The 23,056-nt window shown below is 59.6% G+C and overlaps 1 protein-coding gene across 4 annotated transcripts in view; it reads left to right on the forward strand.

The window, feature by feature from the left end:
• Positions 1-23,056, forward strand: part of MAD1L1 (mitotic arrest deficient 1 like 1) — a 151,432-nt gene that overhangs the window by 76,051 nt on the left and 52,325 nt on the right. For 3 of the 4 annotated variants that reach the window (XM_090288696.1, XM_090288693.1, XM_090288694.1), the window contains one exon: positions 20,425-20,565. The exons of the other annotated variant lie outside the window; for it this stretch is intronic. In XM_090288696.1, coding sequence (XP_090144822.1) covers positions 20,425-20,565 — 141 coding nt within the window. The remainder of the gene's footprint in view (positions 1-20,424; positions 20,566-23,056) is intronic. 4 annotated transcript variants of the gene reach the window in all.

Below are 23,056 nucleotides of genomic sequence, written 5' to 3' on the forward strand. Positions count from 1 at the left end.
CATGGAACATTGGGCCCAGCAGACAGGACCAGCCCCGGCCATTGTAATAGTTATTAAACAGCAATAAAGCAGCGTCTGTATTTACCGACGCTGAGTGTGCTCTGGCTGGACGGTATTAAATACCATCCATCATCAAATGGAAAACAGTCAATTGCAGGGAGCGCGCTTGCAGTCAATATCCCTTCAGTTAACGCTGCCCGTGAGGACCCAAACCGCCCTGACGGCCCGCACCGCCCCGAGCTGGCCTGCAGAGCCCTCCCGTGGGAGTACAGCATCAGCGCAGCCACCGCATGTCCGTTCTGCACAGGAGGCCCTGGCTGGGCAACTCTGGGTCCCTTTCCAGAGTTCTAATCGCCTGCTGTGCTAGAGGTCCCTTCCAGCTTGGCCTGGGTCTGAGGGGGCGTAGAAATAAGACTGGCCTGCAGCACCTGGGCCTTGGGAAGGGAGAGGGTGGCCGCCGGCTCTGTGCCCGGTGGGTGGAGCCCAGTACAAGGAGCTTGGAGGTGCCCTGGGGCCTGTGGGGGGCGTGGGCGCTCTCCTTGACCGAGTCTCATCTTCTCCATCTGTAAAATGGGCCCGCGGCGGGGCGCTAGGGGGGAGGCGTGGGGCTGGCCAGGCTTTGGGCCCAGTAGGTGCCTGGCTTCCCGGAACTCAGGTGCCACTGCTGCCCTGTCTTCCGTGTGCTTGTGGGATCTGAGGGGCGACAGTAGGTTCCGCAAGGGGCTCTGCCTGCTCTGGCCCAGGGTTGGTGTGGGCTCCCTGCCCCTTGCGTGACGGAGGCGTTACAGCGTTACTTTCTGTGAAGTCCGGTCGCTCGCTGGGAGGCACGTGTGCGGTGGGGCTTGGTGTCACTGCTGTGCCCGCCGGCCCCCACCGGGGGACATGGGCTCCGGCCGGGGCTCCCCAGCTGGTGTGTACGCATCGTCTCTGCGGGGCCTGGCTTCTGGAAAACGGGAGAGTCTGGACGGGTCCTGAACTTGCCCCTTTTCGGTTCTTCCCGGTCGTCTCAGCTAGAAGTCTCAGCTAAGGGTCCCTGTGTGGAGAGGGTTCTCTCCTCACTGCCCTCGAGCATCCAGCCAAGGAGGGGCGGGAGCTCAGCAAGGGTGCATCAGGGATGCGGGCCTCTGAGGAGGCGGAGGTGATGCAGCGGCCTGGGGACAGGGTGTGTGGCCTGCAGCGGGCTGTGCGGTGCTGGCCTCGCCCTCCGGCACCTCTGGGGGTGGAGGTGGGGGTGGGTCTGCTGGTGGCGCAGCAGGGGTCCTGCCCCTGGGCCCGCCCCTGGCGCCCGGGGGCTTTCAGAGACAGCTTGTGGGGCAGGGGTGGGGGGCTGCGGCTGGAGGAAGCTCTGCCTAGCAGCAGGCCGTCCTGTCCGCGGGCAGCTGGGCGCCCGGCCCTCCCTGCGCTACGGGAATCAGTGCCTGTTGGGACCCCAGGGGAATGTTTGCTTTTAATTGCTGCTGTGTCTGCCTCGTGCTCCCCAGAGTGGAGGGCGTGAGGCCGGGGCCAGGCCTTCCTGCAGAGCATGCGGCTCGGCCTCTCGGCGGGTCTGGCTGAGGAGCGAGCGCTGCAGGTGACAAATGGCTCCCTGTCCTCTGAGGGATTTGGTTAGACTCAAGTCCCAATAAGCGACACTCTGTTTTCTAGGGCTTCCTTGGGGCTCTCTAATAAGCTTCTATAAAGGGCTTTATCCACAGCTTTGTGAAAGTCTCTAAATAAATTAGATCCACCAGTTAGCCTTTGCCGGTGATTTTTATTAACCCCCAGGTAAAGAAATATTGCCGTTACGGAGGCCTGATGTACCCTGTGTGAGCCAGCTCGCTCAGCCGTGAGAGCCCCACGAGGAGCAGCCTGTGCACATGCGTGGTGCCCCGCTGGCGCTGGGAGCATGGGCAAGGAGGGTGCTTGCTGGCGGGAGGGGCTGCTCCCTTCTGCACGACGGGACAGGGCTGCACACCTGTCCTGCCATCACCCGTCAGGGGACGGGGCCTGGAGAGCCATGCAGACTGCGGAGGGCGTTGGTCAGGGGTCGCAGCCCCCCTGGGGGGACAGTGTTGAAGTCAGAGAGGCCTGGGTTCCAGTTCTGGTCCTGCCAGGCATGTGGCTGAGGACACGTGGCCTCCCCTCAGTGCTCCTGCTTCCTCCATGAGTCGTGGGAAACGAGAGGAGTGCTGCGCGGTGTCCGTCGCTTTCCTCAGCTGAGATGCAGTGCGGTGACTTCGGGATGAGGGTGCCCTGTACAGGGAGAGAGGTGCCCGGGAGCCTCCTGGCCTGGCGGCCCGTGTGTCACGGAGGCAGGGTGTATGCCCTTTCGCACGGAGCCGAGGCGGCCCCCCTCGAGCCCATGGGCAGGAGGCAGCACCCGGGGGCAGGGGCTGTGGCTCACCCCGCCCCCCGTGGGCTCGGGCTGTGGCTCACCCCGCCCCCCGTGGGCTCCTCGCTGGCCTTTCCGCTGCTGTGCATCAGGTCATCATCCAGCCCACACACCAGTCTCTTCGGGGACCTGGGTACCATCTCCAGGGGTTTATGAGCGTCTCCCTCCTTCCAGCACCAGCCCACACGGCTTCTCTCTGGGTCTCATGCCTCCTGTGGCCAACCCTGAGGTCTGGTAGTGGCTGGAGCTGGAACACGTTGCTCAGAACCCGTCCCCAGCCACTGCCTGTGTCCCCTGGCCTCGCTCTGGCTCTGGTCTTTGGAGAAGGCGGGGTGTGTGGCCCTTCCCCATGGGGCTGTGGGCAGGGTGAGGGAGGTCAGTGAGCTGCCTGGGGCACCTCCTGAGAGCAGAAGAGCAGGACTGTCTGTGGTGATGCGGGTCCTTCCCACGTGCACTTCCTGCCGGCCTCGGACACCTCCCCTCCCACACTGTTCCTGCACCTCTGGGTGCCGGACTGGTCAGGGACCAGCTCCGGATGCCTGCCTGTGCTCTCAGGGGTGTGCTGGAAGCCTGGCTGTGCCATGTCCCTGCGCGCCCTGGCCTCACCGCTGCCTGCAGAGCGTGGTGTGCTGCGCCCTCAGCGGCTGGGTCCTCCTCGGCGGCGCTGTGACCACGGACTCGCGGCGCTGCTGTCTGGGCAGGGTGTGTGTGGGAGAGCCGCGCCCTGGAGCTCCCTGGGACCAGGCCGGACGCCTGCAGGTGGTGCTGACCCCTCCCGCTCCAGGGCAGGGCTGGGCCCTGCGTGCCAGGCTGCTGTGAGGGCGGGAGACAGGCCGTGTGCTCAGCAGGCCGGGACCCGGCCGCCCCGCCCCGCCCCCGCCGGCCCAGGCTTGGCTGGCGGGCGTCCCCGGATCCCAGGTGGCAGCCGTGCACAGCACTTTGCGGCCCCCATGGCAGGACTCCCCAGGCCACAGGGAGTCCTTGCCCCCAGCAAGCCTGGGAGAGCTGTCAGGGCAGACTGGTGTGTGGATTTCCGGAGGATTAATGCTCTTTAAAGAGGCTTCCTTGCATTTCTGTCCTCTCTCCCAGCTGTTTACATGCTAATGCAGGCCCTGCTGCTGGAGCCAGTGAGGTGTCAGAGCCGGCGCTGGTCACGTGGCCCACAGTGCGGTGGGGAGGAGAGGAGCGCCATGTCCTGTGTTTGTGCTGTGTCCCTGCGAGTAGTGGGATGGGCGGGGGTCTGGTTCTTGAAGTTGGGAGGCAATCTTTAAAACATCATGTTTGAGCTGTCTGTGGCTGACTTGGATGCTCTCTGTGAAGGCCACACCTTACACTGCATATCGGAATGCATTGGGCAGGGTGACACCTTTGCATAAACAATTTGTAAATAAGGAGGCTGCAGGACTAGGAACCAGACCTTCTCAGGAGGCAGCTGTCTCCCCCAGAAGCCTGTCGTCCTGGGAGAAGGGAGCTCGGCTTCAGAGGGGCAGCTGGTGGCCGTCCTCTGGCTCTCTGGCCCACTATGTGTGGGCCAGAGCTTGCAAAGTACCCACTGGAGACGTGGAGGGATGTTGTCCCTCCGTGGGGTACTCCTCAGGCCTCGGTTTCCAGGTGCCCATGTGCGTGTGTCCTCATGGCACAGACAGCCCCCCGCAACTCTTCTGGGGGGGGCTGTTCTCCTGACCTCTGCTGGTGTCCACGGGGACTTGGGTGTCAGGCTGGCAGAGACGGTGGTCCCCTCTGTGAGCATGTCCCTCAGCGCTGTCCCCCTATGGGCCACCATGCTGGTCACCTGGAAAGGGTACTGTTTCGGACGGCAACCTCCCTTCCCCAGGAAGAGCAAGGGCTGAGTGGCCCGTCATTGAACGAGACACCTCCCAGCCCTTCCTCATCTGCTGTCACTCATGTGCGTCGAGGGCCCCTTGGGAGCCAGGGGCTGGGCTAGGCGCTGGTTTAGTCACAAGACCGTGCTTCCTCGGGTGGCACGTAACTCAGTGCCCAGACCTGGACAGCGCGTGCTCCCGGCCGAGGGAGCGGCTATGATGCACAGGCAGGACTCCTGCATCCAGGAAGGTGGAGGAGACGGATCCCCTCCTGTTGCTGAGCACAACGAGGGGCCCTGGAGGGAGCTGGGGACCCAGGGGACAACATGAGGCGAGCCTCCCTTCTTGTCCCAGACTCCGCACTGAAGGTGTCAGCAGCCCAGAGATGCCAGAGTGTGGACAGAAGACGCCCCAGCCAAAGATGGGACAGCTGTCCCCGCGGGACAGGACGCCCACAACTGGGCCTGCAGGCAGAAACAGGCGCCGAGTGCAAGCAGTAGCAGAACGGATGGAACCAAGGCGCGAAGGGTGGCCTCGGACAGAGGGCAGCAGACACGGCCCAGCCTGAGCGACGGGGAGTGCACGGGAGGGTGGCCCCGGGCCTGCGGGCTCCGGGACGCTGCCAGCCACATCCCAGGGCAGCAGGGAGGGCGTGGTGGCTAGTGCACCCCTCTACCTGTGACAGGTCTGTTCAGGTTTCGTGTTTCTCCTCGGGTCCGTTTTGGTAGCAGGTGCCTTCCTGGAATTGTCCGTCTCCCTTAGGGCGCCTGCGAGTGTCGCGTCTTCCTTTATGGTCCTTCCGCCTTGCTGATGGCGGCGACACCGTCTCCTCTTTCCTTCCCGACTTCATTCCGCTCAAATTTTTCTCTTTTTGGGGGGAGGAGGGGGTCCATCTGGCCAACAGTTTGTCAATTTTATTGATCTTTTCAAAGAACCAACTGATTTTCTCTATTGTTTTCCTACTTTGTAGCTAATTAATTTATTATGGTTTCCTCCCTACTTGCTTTGAGTCAAGTGACATTTGAGAAAGATGCAAAAGCAGTTCAGCGGGAGAAGGGTAACCCTTTCTATAAATGCCGCTGGAACAGCTGGACATCGGAGGCAGAAAGCGAACCTTGACTGAAACCTCGCACTTTATACAAAAATTAACTCAAAGAGAGTCACGCACTGACATGTAGAACCTGAGGGTATAAAACAGTTTCAAGGTAAGAGGAAACCTTCACGCTCTCAGGCCTGTCACTGAAAGTGTGATCTCTGAAAGGAAAGCTCGGGGAGTGGGACTTCGCGCTGGGAAGGATCCTGGTAAGAGAGGAACTCAGTGCAGACGGGGGCGGGGGGAGAATACTTGCAAACCACGCACGGCGAAACTTCCCGAGAACACGTGAAGAACTCCCCTCTGTAGTGGAAACAGCCTCCTTAGGAGACAGGCAGAGGCCGGAGCACACGCACGAGGACGCAAGCCTGGGCCCGGGGAGCCGCCGGCCGGCAGGGGCATCGCACACTCACGGCCAGGTGTTATCGTGCACCTCCCAGGTCACTCGGCTGTGGTGGGCCGGCTGCGCCCAGTGCTGCAGGGGACGCAGAGACGCTGCCTCTCAGCCCTCGCTAGGGGGACAGCAGGGGGTCCCCTGCTCGGTACTGGAGTGGAGTGCTGTGCTGGCTTTGATTTCCAGCCTGCATCTCCCTCTGAGCGTCCGTCCCCCGTGTTGGGCCCTGATGAAGAGCTCAGGCCCCCACCCTGCAGGCCAGCACTCAGAGGTTGCCTTGTCGCTGCTACCAATGCCTGTGGACGGGGGCTGACGGGCTGCTCTGCAGATCGGTCAGAGGCTTCCGTCGGCCATTCTCCAGCTGAGCAATGCTCACAGAGCGCCAGCTTGGCTCCGGGCACCGCTGGGGCTGGGTGTACCGCTGAGGAGGGGGCGCTGGGCGAGCCCAGGTCAAGGTTGCCAGTCTGAAGCCAGACCTTGCTGAGGACAGGTGTGTGCCCGCCAGGTCACCACTACAGTGAGGGCAGCCGCGGAGACGGCAGGGTCGCACTTGCTGAACGGTAGCCCCTGACTCCCGTCTGCCTCAGCCCATCTGCAGAGAGGGGAGCTCATGCTGGAAGGGGCGAGGGGCTGTCCCTGTGCTACCCAGCTCTCTGTTCTCTCTGTGTCCCGTGTGACAGCTCAGACCGGGGGTCACCTCCCCTCCCCCCACCCCGGCGCTGGCAGCCCTGGCCCCTTCCTTGCCTGCATGTCAGGCTGGAACCCAGCTCTCTGGGGCGGCACCCCGCTGCCAGGAAGCGCAGTCGCTGGTGGGGAAGGTGTGACCCAGCTCACATGAATGAGGTGGAATCTGCAGCAGAGCAGGGTGAAGGCGAAGGGAAATTGCTTCCGGAAATCTCTATTGATTCCGCTCCTCCGCAGTAGGTGTTGTGGAGCAGTGTGTCAGGAGGTGGGAATTGTCAGAGCACGGCCTGCTGGTGAGACGCACAGAGCTCACCCCCACCCGCGCCGGCTGCGCGTGGGTGGGAGAGGGCGGCGGGGCCTCCAGTGACGCACAGCTGTGTCTGCGGATGCCCCAGGCAAGCCTGCTCTCTGCACCTGGTGCCCGTGTGGGTCCAGGGCAGGGTGACCGACCCGCCCTCCTCTGGGAGGCTGCTGTAGCCGCCCGCCGTCCTGCAGGGAGGACACACCGCCGGCTCCAGACGAGACGCCTGGCGGTCAGGCGGCCCTGTCCCCTCGCAGGCGGCGCTGCACCTGGCAGCCAGCGGAGAGGAGCCAGCACACAGGGGACTTGCTGGCGGGTCGAGGCTCTGGGCAGGGAGGCGGGTGGAAACGGGGGGAATGGCAGTGCGGAAGCGCAGACAAGAAGGTGGCCTTGGAGGCAGGCAGGGACGCAGGCCAGGTCTGGGGGGCCAGGCACCCGGGGCGCAGATGGCAGAGGGGCCGAGGCCCCAGCGCAGGCCGCCGTGCGCCAGCCCTGTGTGGTGAGCCTTACCCGGGGCTGGGGCCTGAGCGGCCCTCGCCTGTGAGGACAGAGTGCCTCAGGCACTGCAGCTCCCCGGGGGGTTGCGCCTCGCCCCCCCATTCTCGCGGGCTCTGAGCAGGGCAGGTCTGGCTCCTTGGAAGGCGTCCCCGCACTTCTGGGGGGCAAGGCTGCCTGTCCCTGATGCTCTGGCTCCTGAGTTAAATGCCGCACAGCGGGCACACAGGGCTGTGTGGGCGCGAGCAGGTGCTTCATGGAAGCCACGCCCGAAGTGTGCTGGGGACACTGGGTTCACGTGACTGCCCAGGAGTTAACAGAACCGCGTCCTGTTAAAATTACCCTTAAAAGCCCTCCTCGTCCATTGAACTGGCCCTTTCGCCCTGCTGAGGAGGGCACGTGTTTTGACTGCTCTGAACACTTGCGCCACCAGTGTCTGTCCCTCCCCCGGCCCAGCTTTGGGCTGTGTCACCAGGCCCTCTTCCGCATACCTTGTCACTGTGTGACCCCTCCCTCCTGGGCTGGCCGCGGGGACAAGGTGGGTCCTCGCTGCTGCTTCCTGGCAGCCTCAGTTCCACTTGCTCCCCCTGTGTGTCCCGAGGGGGCTTTGGGGCAAAGCCCGGAACCCTCAGGCGCTCAGGAGGCAGACCTGGGACTTTGGGCAGGAAGTGACAGCCTTTCCTGAGGCCCCGCCTGGCCCCCCGGCTGCTCTCCTCCCTCCCTGCCCGTCCTGCCCGGCTCCCCTCGCACCTCATTGGAGGCACAGCCGCCAGGCCGTTGCCCTCACAGCTCCCTGCACAGGAGCTCTGGGCACCCCACGTTCCAGGCCCCGGGTCCCTCCTGCTCCCCGTTCACCGAGTGACCGGTGCTCCCCGTGACTGTGCCGAGCAGCCCTGGGCTTCGATGCTGCCCAGCTGGGGCCTCCCGTTGGGCCCGAGGCCCTGGGCCCAGGGTTTGCACGTGTGGCCATGCGTCTAGAAGTACAGGAGAGCCCATTTCAGAATGCTTCCCGGCTTATTTGGGGCCTAACACATACACGGGAAGCGGCTCTGAGTTGTCATAACGTCACCCCGCCGGCGTCATTCTCTGTGAGACGGAGGCCGGAGCAGCCCCACTGTGACCCTTCCCGCTCCCAGCTCCACACGCGACGTCACGCAGATGGAGTCACGCGGGGTCGCGCGGTGTGCAGTCTCTGCTCACAACCCAGTTGCGCTGCCCTCCGTCTGCTCCATGAGGATGTGCTGATTGCAGTCTTCATTCCTCCCTGCGGGCGTTTGCGTTCCTTCGTCTCCAGGTGGCTGAAGAGCGCTGCCGTGGACGTTCTCTGACGTGTCTCGGAGGCACACGCGTGAGCTTCTCTCTGTGCAGGCCGAGTGTCCTGCTGGGTCGTGGGTGTGCGATGTGCTCACTCTCACGGTGTTGCGCCGTTGGCCCCGTGCTGGGGGCAGCGCCCACGCCTGCCGGCCACGAGCAAGGGCGCCGTTGCTCCAGAGCCCGAGACGTGGCCGCGGGGTCCGGGCCTCCCTGTTGCAGGGCGTGGGTGAGGCGGAGCCCGCTTCCTGTTGGCGGGCTGGTCGAGCTACACCCTGGTAAGACCCTTTCAGGTCCCTGCCCACGTTTCTTTTTTTCTGCCCTTTTCTTTTGGATCTGTGAGAATTCTTTCTATATTCTGGACACTCACATTTCATCAGGCGTTTGGCCCGAGAACATCTCAGTCTCTGGCACCTTTTTACCCTCTAACGGCAGTTCTTCATTTTAGGGAGCGCTCCTGTGTCCGCCGTGAAGTGCCCTTGGGGTTGTTGTTCTGTGTGGGCTGTCTGCACCATCGGCTTGCCTCTCAGGCCCGCCCTGGGGGTGCGGAGCTCTCCCCTGTTGTGACGGTGCGGCAGCTCCGTGCTCCCACGGGCGTTAGCCCGTGCGACACCCTTGGTTGAGAAGGTCATCCTCTCCCACCGCTTCTCTGTGCTTACTTATGTCGCAGACCTGTAGGTACTGGTCTGTGGCTCTCTGCCAGCCCCGGCCATGACCCCTGAGAGGCTATGAGCCGGCATCTAGGAGAGGGCCCATCCTCGTCGGCATCCAGCCACCCAGGCTGATGGCGTGCTGGTCCGGAGGTCACTGCCCACATCCATGGGAGACCTGGCACGCCCTCCTGGGAAGGTGTTGCTTAGATGACATCTGACCCCCTCAGGTCTCTTGTCCGGGACGTGGTGCAGGTGGCCCTGCCTGTTGCCGTCTGTCTCCTCTGCAGGAGGCTGGAGACGGTCTCCTGCGCAGACGTCTTGGGGCTCTGCCGCCGCCGCCGGCGCCGCCGTGGGTGGCGTTAAAAATAGCATCTTTCCCAAAGTGTCTTTTAACTGAGGACAGAGAAATTGTGCTGGCGTGTAAAACTACAATTAAACTTGCTGACATTGATCCAGCAGTGCCAGGGAACGAACTTGTTTTCGTAATTTATCGATAACTTTGATTGGACTTTGTGTGTCCACAGTCCTGTCCCCTCGATTAAGGGTCGTTTTTCATTCCATTTTGATCTCTGCACCTTTAGGTCTTTCCTCGCCTTACTCCACTGCTCAGGGCCCGCAGCGCGGCCGTGGAAGGAATGCTGAGAGCCGCAATGAGCCCTCCGCGGTCTTGGGAGGAGCGCGCCCGGCGCCCCCCGACCCTGACCGTGTGAACCGCATAGCAGCTCCGTCGGATCGAAGGCGCTCCCCTCCGCTCCTCTCCTGCTAAGAGACGGCTCTGTTGTTTCCTTGTTTGAACCATGACTAAGACGTTGAATGGCAACCAGATGTTTTTCTGCAAATATTGAGAGGATCATGGTTTTTTCTTCTTCTGTTGTGCGGAGAATTAAATTAATTGATTTTCAAAGCTTAAACCAAACTTACATTCCAGGAATAAGCAAACTTGTCTGTGGATTATTCTTTGTAAACAATGTTTTATTTGGTTTGCTAATAAGTAGTTTAGGGATTCGGTGTCTGACTTTATGACAGATTTTGACATCTGATTTTCATTTCCTGTGATATCCTTATTGCGTTCTGGTGCCTGGTTTCTCTGGCTGTATAGAATGAGCTGGAGAATTCTCTTTCTATGGCTGGTGGTTCTTCCTTCAAGGCCAGCAGAACTCACCAATGCAGTCCTCTGGGTCTGGGATTTCACCGCGGGAAGCTTTAACTTTGGGGCTTTGGATGCTTTTTTAACAGGTTTTCCTTTTCTTCTTGTTTTTTAAAAGATTGGCCATTTTATCTAAACTTTTAAATTTGTGTCAAGTTCCTCAGGATATGCTGTCATACTTTAAAATACTTTGTGGTCTTGCTTTTCAGTCTCGATTCTCTCCCATGATTTGTCTCATCAGCAGTTTATCCATTTTATCCAGCCGTTTGATCGGGCCCACTTCGGGTTATTGATTCTGTGCTGTGTGTGCGCCGTTGCATTGATTTCTGGTTTTACATTTACAGCTCCTTTCTTTGACTTTAGTTGGCTCTTCCTGTTCTCACTTTGCGAGTTGTGTGTGTGGATCATGGTTTTTCTCCTTTCTTTCCTTTTTAATGTACACACGAAGGCTGGAAATTTAGGTGTGTACCTTAGTTTTGATACAGTGCATTTTTCTTAGTTCAAAATATTTACCAATTTTCATTGTGATTTTTATTTTGATTAATAGATTATTCACAGATATATTTCTTCATTTTCTAGTTTTTTTGTGTGACTTTCTATCTAATTTTTTATTTCTAGCTTAATTTCATTGTGTTTAGAGGCCATTCTTTGAATGATGTCAGTTCTTTGAAACACACCGAGACTTGCTTTGTGGCCCCATGGGGAGTCCTGTCTGTTAGCGGCCTGCACACACTTGGTGCTTGCATGCCAGCTGCCGCCGCTGCCACCACCGCCACCGCAGCCGCCACGGTGTGGTCTGAATGGCCTCCCCACTCTGGGTCCTCGCAACGTCTCTCGCGCCCTCTCAGCTCCTGGGAAAGGTGCACTGAAACCCCCCGAGCTGGCTGTGGGTCTGTCCTCGTCCCCTTTAAGTTCCGTCAGTTACTCACTGCTTCTTCGGGTGCCATTTTCTTAGTCTCTGATACGTTGAAAATTGTCTTCCTGGCCAGTTTAGCCTTTTATTATGCAGCATTCTGTATCTCCGTGCGTCCTTTTGATCTGTAAAACTCCTTGGTGTGATATTGACCTAGACACATCAGCCTCCCTTTCATAGCGTCTGTGCCTTTCACTCTTGCATTTCACGGTGAGATGCGGGTTTTGTGTTACAGGGGTGTCTCGTACTGGTAGGGACAGACTTTGTGTTTGTATTCCATCTGAAGATCTTTTCAGTTGAAGTACCCATTTTAGTGGCCTTAGTGCAATTAATGACAGACCTGCATGCGAACGAGCCATCTCACTGTTGGCCTTGTGCCTGCATCTGTTCCTTTCTTTCTACACTTGGTTATAGAATGAGCTGTTTTCACTTCTCATTCTCTTAGTTTTGTGTATACCTCACGCAGCTCTTCTGGTGATTGGAATAGATTCTTTCCCAAGATTAATAAAAATTAATGCTTCTCTCTTCTCTGGACAATTCAAGGGCCTTGAACACTTTGTGTCAGTTTCCCTTTTGCTCCAGGTTACACATGCAAACATGCCCACACACGCCCACACACGCACATTACACACGCTCACACGCACACACGTAGAGACTTGGGAAGCTGTCCGTGCCGCTGCTGCCGCGGCGTGTGTGCTCATTGATATCTACCCGTGCCTGGTGCCCCTCTTGCCCTCCGTTCCCCCCGTCTCTTGCTCTCCTGGGGTCTGTGTCCTTCCGCCTGCAGAAGCCTCTGGAATGCCTCCGGTGTGGCTCTGTGGCTGAGGAATTGTTTTAGTTTGGTGTGGAAATGTATTTGTTTGAGTTTCAGTTTTGAAGGACATTTTTACTGCGCGCAGAATTCTCTGTCGGCAGCCCGCTCACGGCCTCTGAACAGCCCTCCCACTTCCTGTCGACTCCAGGGTCCTGGACAGAGGCCCCCCCGGTGTCCTGGGAGCTGCTGCGCTTCCTCCTCCTCCCCTCCCCTCTCCTCCTCTCCTGCAGCTTTTATTGTTTTTACTTTTCGGAGGAGGGTGATATGTGTTCTTTTTATGTAAAATTAATTTTCAGTTAATAAACTTTGCTTTTGGAGCAGTTTTAGCTTTACACAAAAACCGAGAAGATGGTATAAAGCACCCATGCGATTTCCCGCCCCGCGCACGTGGGCCGCGCCCCGCGGTGTCCTGCGTGGCTGTAGGTTTGTCCGCGCGTGCCCCGGTGTCGGTGCTGTCTCTTCGCCAGAGGCCCGTCGTGTGCATTAAGGTTTACTCGGTGCCGCTCCTCTGGTGTGACAGGTGCATGTGCTGTGCTCCGGCCGCTTCAGTGCCTCCCACCGACATTTGCGGGACAGAATTTGAGAGAAGTGGTCCAATTTCCTGCTTGAATATTTGACAGAATTTGCCAGTGAGACTATCTGAGTTTGGTACTTACTTTTTAAGGAGGTTATTAGTTATTAATGCAATTTGATGAATAAATATCGACCTGCTTGTGTGTCCTGCCCACGGGTTGGTAGTGACGACCCTCTCAGTGACTTGTGTGCCTGCCGCTCCCGTCTTGCTGGCCTGCCAGAGGGTGTTACTGCCGCTCATCTCAACGCCAGTCTTTGTTTTTGTTGATTTCCTGTTCTCAGTTTTTAAATTTTTGTTCTAATCATTTGATTTCTTTTCTTCTGCCTACTTTAGGCGTAGATGATTGACTTTTAGATCTCTCTTCTGTCCTAAAATATAAATTCAGTGCTGTAAGTTTCCCTCTATAAAGTCATGCTTTGGCTACGTCCCACAAATTTTGATAATTTTTATTTCGTTAAAAGTACTGAATGTCTCATTTGTGGTCCATGTGTCATGGAGACGTGTTGTTTAATGTGCATATGTGTTGGGTTTTCCAGCTGTCTCCGTTACTGGTTTCCACTTCATGTCGGTGTGCGGAGAGCTTCCTCTGGATCATCTCTCTCACGTCTGCGCAGCGCCCAGGGGAGGCCTGCCTCGGGGAGAGCCCCGTGCGGGCTTGAGAAGAACGTGTGTTCGCTGTTGTTGGGGAAAGGCCGCCGTCAGCGTTGCTTCGACCCGGCTGCCGACGGAGCTCTCGGCTCCCCGCCCGCCCGCCTGCCCGCCGCCACCGCTTGTCGGTTTCTGCCGGAGGGGGTGGAAGTCCGCCCGTGCCCGGCGCCTCTCTCCCTGCGGCTGGCACCCTCAGCCTCGTGCATGTGGGCCCTCTGCTCTTAGCTGCCTACGTGTTAACAGTGGTCATGTCTCCTCGGGACGATTGTCCCCTTGTCAGTCTGCAGGGTGCTCTGTATCCCTGGTGGGTCCCCGGCTTTCCTGAGGTTCATGCAGCTACGCTGGCTTCCTTTTGATCGAGGTGAGCGCGGCATAGCTGCCTGAGGTCTCCTAATTTTCAAGTCTGTTTGTGTTTGAGGTGGGTTCCGTGTAAACAGCGTCTAAACGCACCTTGTTTTTTAGAATCCACTTTGACGATCTCTTTCAGTAGGCATTTGGGATCGTTTAGTATCCATGATGTTTACGATGCCTCTCTTTTTGGACACTTATTCTTTGTTTCTTTTTTAATCTTCCCTTTCATCTGCTTATTTGGTTTTATTGAGCATTTTATGTGATTTCTTTTTCTCTCTCATGAATTACAGTTCTTAAAAAAGCGTTTTAACGGTGGCCTTGGAGTTAACAATGTGGGGTTAGAGCTCATCTCAGCCCACGTTCACAGAACACCGTCCCGTTTCATGGGGCGTACAGGCACCTTGGCCCCGAGGGTCCCGTTCCTCCCCGTGTCCCTGCGGCATTGCTGTCGCCCGTCCACTTGGCGTGGGCTGCAGTCACCTGGCGCGGGCTCGGAGCAATCGTCGGTTAGGTCGGTGGAGGACGGTAAGTTGTAGTTCACCTTCCTTGGTTTCTGCCCTGAAGTCCTTTCTTTATGTGGCTCCGCCTTTCTGACCTCCCCGTTGGCGTCTCCCCGGAGACCTCCTGTGAACATTCCCTGGAGCCCAGGGGTGCTGGCCCCAAGGCCCCTGTTTCTGGCTTGGGAAGCATTTCTCCTTCAGTCCTGAGGGGCGGTTGCACTGGACACAGAGCTCTCGGTTGCCGGGTTTTCCTTCAACACTTAACACTTCCCTCCATTCTCATCTCACTGGCCTGGGTTCTGGCGGGAGGCCAGATGAATTCCTCCCTCCTGCTTCTTGGTGCAGAAGGTGTTCCCCCCTGGGGCTTCCTTTGGAGGGCGTGTCTCTGTTTGCGTGAAGGGTGACCGTGATCACAGACTGGTGTCATTTTTCTTTCCCGATCTTGTCTGAGCTTCCCGGGCGTGTGGTTTGGTGACTGTCATTCACCTGAAACATCACGGCCATTCTCCCGACGTCCCCTCCGCTGCGGCCGCTCGCTTTCTTCTCCTCGTGCCGTGACTGTCCCTCTGTCCTGAGGTGGCCTGCTGTTGTCGGGCTGCTCTTTACAGTTCAGTCCAGAGGTTTCTATTGCCATCACTTTGTTTTTGTTTTCTCTGTGTTCAGTTAGCCTCTTCCCTTCATTAGTTTCATACGTTCGCATGTGTTATTTTATTCTTTCTATTCTTTTAAAGTTGGTTTGTTCATTAATTGTCAGCTTTTAGGTTTCTAACAGAAACACTAAGTTTATGTTTCCTGCACTGTTGTTTCTCCTTGCATCGCATTAGCTGTGTAGGTGTGTGTTCTTCCGTGCAAGGGAGCATGTGTGCAGGCATGCGTGTGCCATGAGCCTGGTGTGTGTGTGTGGGCACATGTGTGCCGTGAGCCTTGTGTGTGGGGGGCACATGTGTGCCGTGAGCCTTGTGTGTGTGTGGGGGGCATGTGTGTGCCGTGAGCCTTGTGTGTGTGTGTGGGCACATGTGTGCTGTGAGCCTTGTGTGTGTGTGGGCACATGTGTGCTGTGAGCCTTGTGTGTGTGGGGGGGCATGGCATGGCATACATACGGTGCAGCTGTGTAGTGGGGCCCTCCTTAGGAAGCCCTTTTTGTTGAAATATTCAGAAAAGGTCCAGGGCTTGTCATGACAGTCACACGACCTTTAGGACACATTTTCATTGCATAGTTCTGTGTATTCTCAGATCTTTTTGTGATGTTTTATTTGACCTTTCATTAATTGCAGTATGTTTTTAAATGCAGTAATGTATTGGGTTTTCTTAGTAATCTTTTTGGAATTTATTTCTAACCTAATCAGCTTTTAGTTTAAGTCATCCTGAACAGTGTTTCACTTGAAATTCGTAGGGACGTGTTTACGTTGCGGAGTGAGCGGCACCTTCACAGGTGCCTTCTGTGTGCCCCAAACAGGGCGCTCCCCACGCTCTGCAAGCGACATCTGGGTCAGACTTCACGATGCTGTGCAGGACGTTCATGTCTTACTCTTACTGGGCTGCCCAGTCTACTGCTTACTATTGCAGGTGCGCTAAAATCCTGCTGGCCCGGTACTTGCTTTATATATCTTGTATTCTTGCAAGTTTAAAAGTCGAGTATCGTCCTGATGGGTTGCTTGAGCCTGGTAATACGGTAAGTGCTTTATCTGCGGTGAAACTTTTTGCCTTTATTTTGTCTGACATTCATATCGGTGCAGCTTCCTGTTGTTCATAGTTTTTACTCTGAATCTCTGGTGTGTTTCCTGTGAATGGCCTGGAGCTGATACCTGTTCTTGTTCATGTGATATGATTATCCTTGCCTAGTTATTGGAAGGTTTCATCTGTTTGTACTGTTTCTTCTTTTGATTTATCTTATTTGACTTCCTTCATCTTATTTAACGCTTCTCTGTTAGTCTCATTCTTTGGTGCTTTCTCATTTTCTTCCCCACTTTTGAATTTATTGGGGCTTGTTCTCTTGTTTCTTTTTTTCTCTTATTTTTTCTTCCTTTTCTCTTCGTGGTTTCCGTGTGTATTTAATGCAGTGGATCGTTAGTGATTTCTTTAACCTCATGTAGAACAATTAAGGCTCCAGGCTTCCCTGAAATGCTTTTATTACATACTAGTTTTTTTCTGAATTTCAAGTTTTAATCTGTATTTTAATAGGTGACATACTTGAGGGATAACATGACGTCTGTTACAAAATGGGAAAGTTATAAAGTGTATACAGTGAGCAGCTTGAACTCTGCCTGCCGTCCGTCTGCCCCGGGGACCCATCTGGTGGCACTCGAGACCTTCTCTGCGCTTCCATGCCGTGTGAGGGCTGCGGGTGTCTCTGAGCCTCACGGCTGCCGTCACACTCTGTGTCTGTGGGCGCGTGACTGCAGTGCGGTGTGAGCGGGGCGGGCGCCTCGCGGGGCTGCGTGCGGGGGGTGTGCTGGCCGCTGCCCTGTCTGCCTCCACCTGCCCCCGAGGCTCCCTGCATCCTCACGTGGGCATGGGGGCTGGCGGCTCCTGCTCCAGGGTCACTCTTCCGTGTGACACACGCCCTGGGCCCGTGGCACAGTGAGCAGTGGCCTCACGTGCCCCTCAGCAGCGTGGGGATTTCCTGCGCGCACTTTCCATCCTGCTACCGACTCTCCCAGGACCGGAGTGTGGACTGGCACCCCCGGGCCCTGGTGCTTCCCTGTGGGTGGCGACGCTCGGAACTTGGTGCTTGTCGCCTGGCAGCTGGGCGGCAGCTCCTGCCCAGCAGGGACCGGCTGCTGCATCATGCCCTGCAGCCAGGGATGCCCCTGCTCCAGGGCTGGCCTGTCCCTCTGGGCTCGAGGTTTGGGCTCTTGTTGAGAGGGGCAGGCCTCGTGGGACAGGTGTGGGTCCTATGACTCAGCCGCGGACAAGATGGGCCTGTGTCCCTGGGGGACTTGAGGGCATGCAGCTCTTCCTGGCTGTGGAGGGGGTGACGTCACCAGATGTGCCTCGTCACCTTGGCCTCTGCACCCTGGTCCCTTGTCAGGCTCGGCAGCACCTCAGAAGCCTCTGGACCCATCAACCAGACCTGCTGCTGCCGCAGCCCGGCTGGGGTTGGTTGGCACTGCTGGTGCCCCCAGAAGGAGGGGCCCTGGCGGAGGTGACCCAGGGACCCTAAGCGCGTGGGTTCCCACTGTCTGTGCCAAGTGGAGGCCGGTCGTGGGCAGAAGCCTGAGAGGGGGTGCCACAGAGGAGGGGAGTCCTTTCCGATTGCGGGGCTCGCGTGGGTGGCAGGAGAGGGAACAGGCCGGCAGCTCCGGGTGCAGAGGTGGGAGGTGGGCGGCAGGAGAGCGAGAACAAGGGAGCATCGCCGCTTCATGCCGGGGACCGTGGGGAGCATGCGGGCCCCTGGGCCACCAGTCAGCATGGGTGGCATCAGGCGGGCTGGGATGCTCGTGGCTCTGGGACCTGGCTGGCCCTTTGTCGCCATTTCTCATCTGAGGAGTGGGTCTTCGGCAGCGGCTGTGCTGGGTGGCAGAAGTGGCTGGCATGTCCTATCCCTGTCGCGCTAGCCACCTGTCCTGTTAGAAGGAGGGAGACAGTGAGAGGGTCATGGGACAGCAGTGGGCACGGCTGCCTCCTGAGGGCTGGGGCTCATAGGGACCAGTGGTTCCTCCTGCACTCACCCAGCCCCCAGTGTGAAGCCAGGATCTGGGCCCCTCGGTGGCTCCCGCTTTATGCCCTGTGGCGGTGTGGGTCTCCTTCCCTGGGGCGGTGGCCTCCCTGCGCCCAGCCCTGGGCTCTGTCCTCCCGCTCTGCCTTCGCTGAGTGCCGTCACCTAGAACTATGCCAGGCTGGCAGGCGTGTGCTAAGGGCGCGGCCAGTGTGCCCACAGCCTGGAAAGACGGCGGTGCTGGTGGTGCGCGCAGCCGTGTGGGAAGGCACGTGGGCGGTGTGGGCGGCAGGGCAGCCCTGAGTGGAGGGACCTGGCCTGTCCGGGGGAAGAAGTTTCCGGGCTGAGGGGTCAGTAGAGCGAGAGATCCGAGACGAGGGCAGGTCAGCATCGTGGAGGGACAGGCACGAGGTGGTGGCCTTTGCTGTTGGTGAGGACAGTGCTTCTGGTCACTCGTCGGGGGAGCCGGGAGCCTGATTTGTCGCTGGCCTCCCGCTGCCCGACGCTCGGGCCTGGAGAGCTGGGCTGACCGTGGTGCCTGCCCCTCCTGCTCGGGGCTGCGCTCACGTGTTCGGGGACGGTCACCGCCTGCCCATGGAGTCCCCGATCGGACTGCCTGGGCTGGGCCTGGCTGCAGAGTGTGGCCGCCCACTGGTCATTGACTGGATCCTGCCTGTTCTCCCCGTGGGGCTTCAGACAAGTGACTTTGTAGCTCTGTGCCTCAGTTTCTTTTTCAGAAACCTGTGGCCTCGACCTGCTCTTGATTCTTACCTCGCTTTCCACGAGCATCTCCTCCACCTCACACCCTCCCCGAAGCCCCTCTCTCCCTCGTTTCCTGAAAGGAGAAAGTGTTGGTTTGCCGAAGCCCCTCCATTTCTGGCATCCTCAGATCTGGGCCCCCGTCGGGCAGAGCTTCCAGGAGACCTCGCCTTGTCCTTGGCGGTCAGGGCTTAAGGCAGATGAGGAGGTGGCCTGAGCTGGTGCCCTCGCCGGCCCAGAGGCACTGCAAGGCGGAGGTCTCAGCGGGAGCTGGGGCGCAGCCTCCGTGCAGACCTGCTGCCAACCCCTCGGCCCCCTGCCCCCCGCCCCGGTCTGTCCCCTAGTGGGGCGGGGGCTTGGCCGCCGGCTTCCCTCTGCTCCTCTGGGGGAGCTGCCTGCACGGGCGGGTGTGGGTCAGGGCACCCTCCGCTCCCATCCCCGTGTACATGCGCGGCCTTTCCGTGCCGCTGCGATGCCGTGGGCTGTGGGGCGGCCTCCCAGGAGGCCTGTGAGTGTCTCCGCTCCCGCCGGGCGCTCAGCGATGAGCTGGCGCACTTGCTCGAGTGGGCACGGAGCAAACTTCTCCGCAGGTGGAATCAGTCATTCCGAAGCTGTTCTCTAATCAGGCCAGCACCGTCCAGCGACGGACAATTTCTCTAAAAGGTACAAACAACAGACTTTCAGTTTTACGCTTTCCTCTCTGCCGGCCGCAGCCAGCCTGCAGATGGGACAGGAGAGGAGCAAGGAGGCGTATGCGGATTTATGGTCAATAAAGGCACCGATTACAGCTTGTTTATAAAGGGAACCCCTCCCTAGCCTCGCGTGATGACTCCGTAACCAGCTCGGAGCCATAAAAGTCAGTGGGATGATAGAGGATTTCAATAAAACGATGACACTCCATAAACCTTCCCGTGGAAACAAATTTTCCACGGTTATGTGACCAGTTCCAGTTGGATTTGTAACTTTAATTTCTCACTTATTGACTTTTTTGTCATCAACTAATTATGAAGCCCACGCTGGGTGACTCTGAGTCAGAGAGCGCCCGTGGGGGAGGGGAGTGCAGGCCCCACGCCCCCCTCCTGCCTCACCCAAGAAAAAAGGTCTGGGTGTCGGGGCTGGGGGACAGCCTCCGTGCTCGGAGTAGCGGAGCAGTTGATGGGTCCCTGCTGGGGGAGGAGCACCACCCAAGAGACCGCCAAGTTGAGGGGAGACTTGGCCCCACACTCGGGAGCTGGGGGGTAGCGTGGGGTCTTGCTCTGGGCTCTGTCTGCTGTGTGGACGAGATGGTTCTGCAGCCGACGGAACGCACGTGGCCGCCTCCAAGGGCTGTGCTCTGCTGCGCCGCTCCGGTGGGACTGACCACACAGCCGTCCTCAGGCGGGGGCTGGCGGCCACCCCACCCCACTGGTCAGGGAGCTGCGGCTCGGGATGGGCGCCGGCCCCGCAGGCCACCTCTCCGGCCCGGGCCGTGCTGGCCCTGGCGGAGACACGTGTGTGTGAGCTCCGCAGGGGCACCAGGGGCTCGCGGGGCCCAGCGCCATCTCCACAGGCGATGGGAAGGGCCATTGGCTTCTCTGTCCATCTGGAGGCCTGCCACCTCCTTGCTTTATGTGGCTCTCTCCTTCCCAGGAACGCGGCTCTGATGTCACTTGGTCAAGGTCAGGGGTCATGGGAGGCAAAGTGCGCAAACCACTTCCCAGCCTGGCCCCACCGGTGACTTCCTGGGCCTGCTTGATGAGACGCAGGAAGTCACACTGACCCAGGACATGGGCTGCGAGCAGGAGGGCACGTTCTGGCCGCTGGCCGAGCCATGGTCTGCGTCCGGCAGTCTGTGCCGCGCTCCTGCCACATGGCATTGTCCAGCACACTGTCCCTTCCGAGTCACGGCCCCACCCTCCGCCTGCCCACCTGACCGCCTGCCCTCTGCGCCCACAGGAGCGGGACGGCATGCGCGCCATCCTGGGGTCCTACGACAGCGAGCTGACGCCGGCCGAGCACTCGCCGCAGCTGACCCGGCGCATGCGCGAGGCCGAGGACATGGTGCAGAAGGTGCACGCCCACAGCTCGGAGATGGAGGTGAGCGGGCCGGGGGCCGCGGCCCGGAGGGCGCCCCCCCACGCTCCCAGCTGCCCATGCGGTCCTCCCGGGTGCAGCGGCTGTCGCGTTGGCCCCCGGGGGAGCACTCACAGGGAGAGGCCTCCAGCCGTCCTGGTCCTGGGTTTGCTCACGGAGAGGCGTCCTGTCACTCCCTTTCCCTCCTGGACACGGGCGTCGATGGGCTGTCCAGAGGCAGGCAGCCTTCTGCTGGCCTCCTCCCTGCACCCGGGCCCCTGGCCCCCAGGTCTCTGTGGGGATGGAGACCCTGCTCGCAGCCCCTGCTCCCCGGCACCCTCCGTCTTTGAGGCTGGGGCTACCCCGGAATCGAGCCTGAGTGCTCTGGACACTGGCTGCATGCCCGTCACGGCGTCAGGAACAGAGGCCCAGCCCTCCCAGCAGAACCGTTCTGGCTGCGGGGCGGGGGCTGTGGAAGGGGCTGAGTGTTTCTGGCCCTCAGGTCCCTCCCCATCCGCCCTCTGAGTCCTGCTCTGCACAGTGGGCCCCTTCAGCATCCACAGGATCCCCACCCAGGCCCAAGCTGCCGTCAGTGGGGCCAGAGCATGCACAGGTGGTAGCTGGGAAGGGTTGGTCCTGGCCCCTGGCCCGTTTCCTGGCCTTTTTGTGGTGTCAGCGCCTGGCGAAGAGAGGCTGGCTGGCTGGCTGCAGCGTTTGGAAATGGGCGGCCACACCCCTGTGGGAAGGAGAGGTTAGTAGCTCCACTCAGCACTCCTGGGGGTCAGCCCTGGGCCTCTGGCCACCCGCTCTGCTCTGCTCTGCCCAGAGGCCGGGCCACTCCTGGTGGGAGTGGTAAGCCCCCTGGCCTCCACCAGGTGGCGGCAGACGGGGCCGGCTGGTCCTGCCCTCAGGCCAGGGTGGGATGGAGCTGTCCCAGGGGAGGCCTGGACGGCAGGGCAGGACAGGACCCGATGGGCTTTCTCCTCGGCCTTGGTTCTTCCTCCTGCTTGTCCCAGGGCCCCTCTCCTTTCCAGCTTCCACTGCTCTCCGGGAGCCTGTGCTGGGAGAAGGGAGCTGTGCTCCCCGCCCCTGCCCGGTCCCCCCTGCTGCCCCTCTGCCTCCTCCCCGCCAGTCGCCAGTCACCCGCTGACCTGATCGGTCCCAGGCACCACTCCCAGCCCAGCAAGGAGGCAGTGGGCGCTGGATGGCACGGCCAGGCTGAGTGTGGTTTGCCCAGTGCCCAGGCGCTCTGCTGGGGAGAAGCTGTAGAGGGGGAGCCGCCTGGCGCATCTCATGGAGGCGAGACACCGGCTAGGGGAGGAGAGGGAGGGTCCTGGGTCAGCTGGGGTGGTGATGCCTCTGTAGGGTCCCCAGTGTCCCCTGCGCTCCTGCTACAGCCAGGACCCTCAAGCCCCGTTCTGTGCTGGACGCAGGAGCAGAGGGGCTGCTGCTGTCGGGCTGCCGCTGGGTTAGGGCCAAAGGTCGGCATTGGGAAGGGCCCGAGTGGGGCCCAGGTGTGCCACACACAGGGGACCCACACAGTGCAGGCTGGGCAGAGCCTCTGCAAGTGGACGGCTGCGCGAGGCGTGGAGAACGGAGTGCAGGGAGTGTTCAACTTGTGGCTGCATGTCCCCGGGCGCCCGCGTTGAATGTAGCCGTCAGTCTCGTGTGGGCACTGCGAGGCGTGCAGCCCTCAGAGTGAAGGGCCAACCTCCTATCACACTCTTCTTTCCCCGCAGCCCGCCGCAGCCGCCCGGGAGAGGGGTCCCTGCTCCCCTGAGGCCGACCCTGGGCCTGCTCCTCCCTGGTCTGGGTCTGCTCCAGGGCAGGGCCTGCTGTCTCCCTGTGCAGCTGTGGGGACAGGCCGTCCTCCTGGTGCAGCCGGCGCAGGCCTGCTGCTCACACGCTTACACACGCACTCACACGTGCTCACACACGCCTGCCTCTGGGCACCCGTCTCTCAGTGGGGTGGAGCCGCGCTGCAGGCCCAGGGTGCACCGTCACCAGGCCCTGGCTGTGCCCTCCTACTGTCGGGGGCCCTGCACTGCTCAGTCCTGTGACCCTGAGGACGGAACAGGCTGGGAGGGGCCCCGTCTCCGTCCTCTTCCCCAGGTCCCCTGGGCTGGTACCCTCTCCCTGTTTCATTAAGCAGAACATTCTCTGTGTCAAAACCTCTGCGCACTGCCCACACCTGGAGCGCTTTAAATGCTGCTCAGAGCTGCCTGGGAGAAGTTCATTAGTTGAGCCTTGTATATTGACACACAGCGAAAATTACGTAACTTTATAGACTCATTTGTTAACGGTTCCTTAGCGCCTTCCAGACAACTCATCTGTCACTCGTGCCCAAAGCAAGCACCTGGTGCGTGTCGCGAAAGGGGCGAGCAGCCGGGCGCTTCTGCAGCGGGAGCGCGAAGTGCGTGCCAGGAGACCCCGCAGCCCGCTTCCTGGTCACCCACCCGGTCAGCCAGCATCACGGCTCTCCCTCCCGCAGGGCGCATCGCTGGTCCGGAAGGCA

This window comes from Furipterus horrens, unplaced genomic scaffold (assembly GCF_987537825.1).
Source record: "Furipterus horrens unplaced genomic scaffold, mFurHor1.1.pri manual_scaffold_10, whole genome shotgun sequence".
NCBI lineage: Eukaryota > Metazoa > Chordata > Mammalia > Chiroptera > Furipteridae > Furipterus > Furipterus horrens.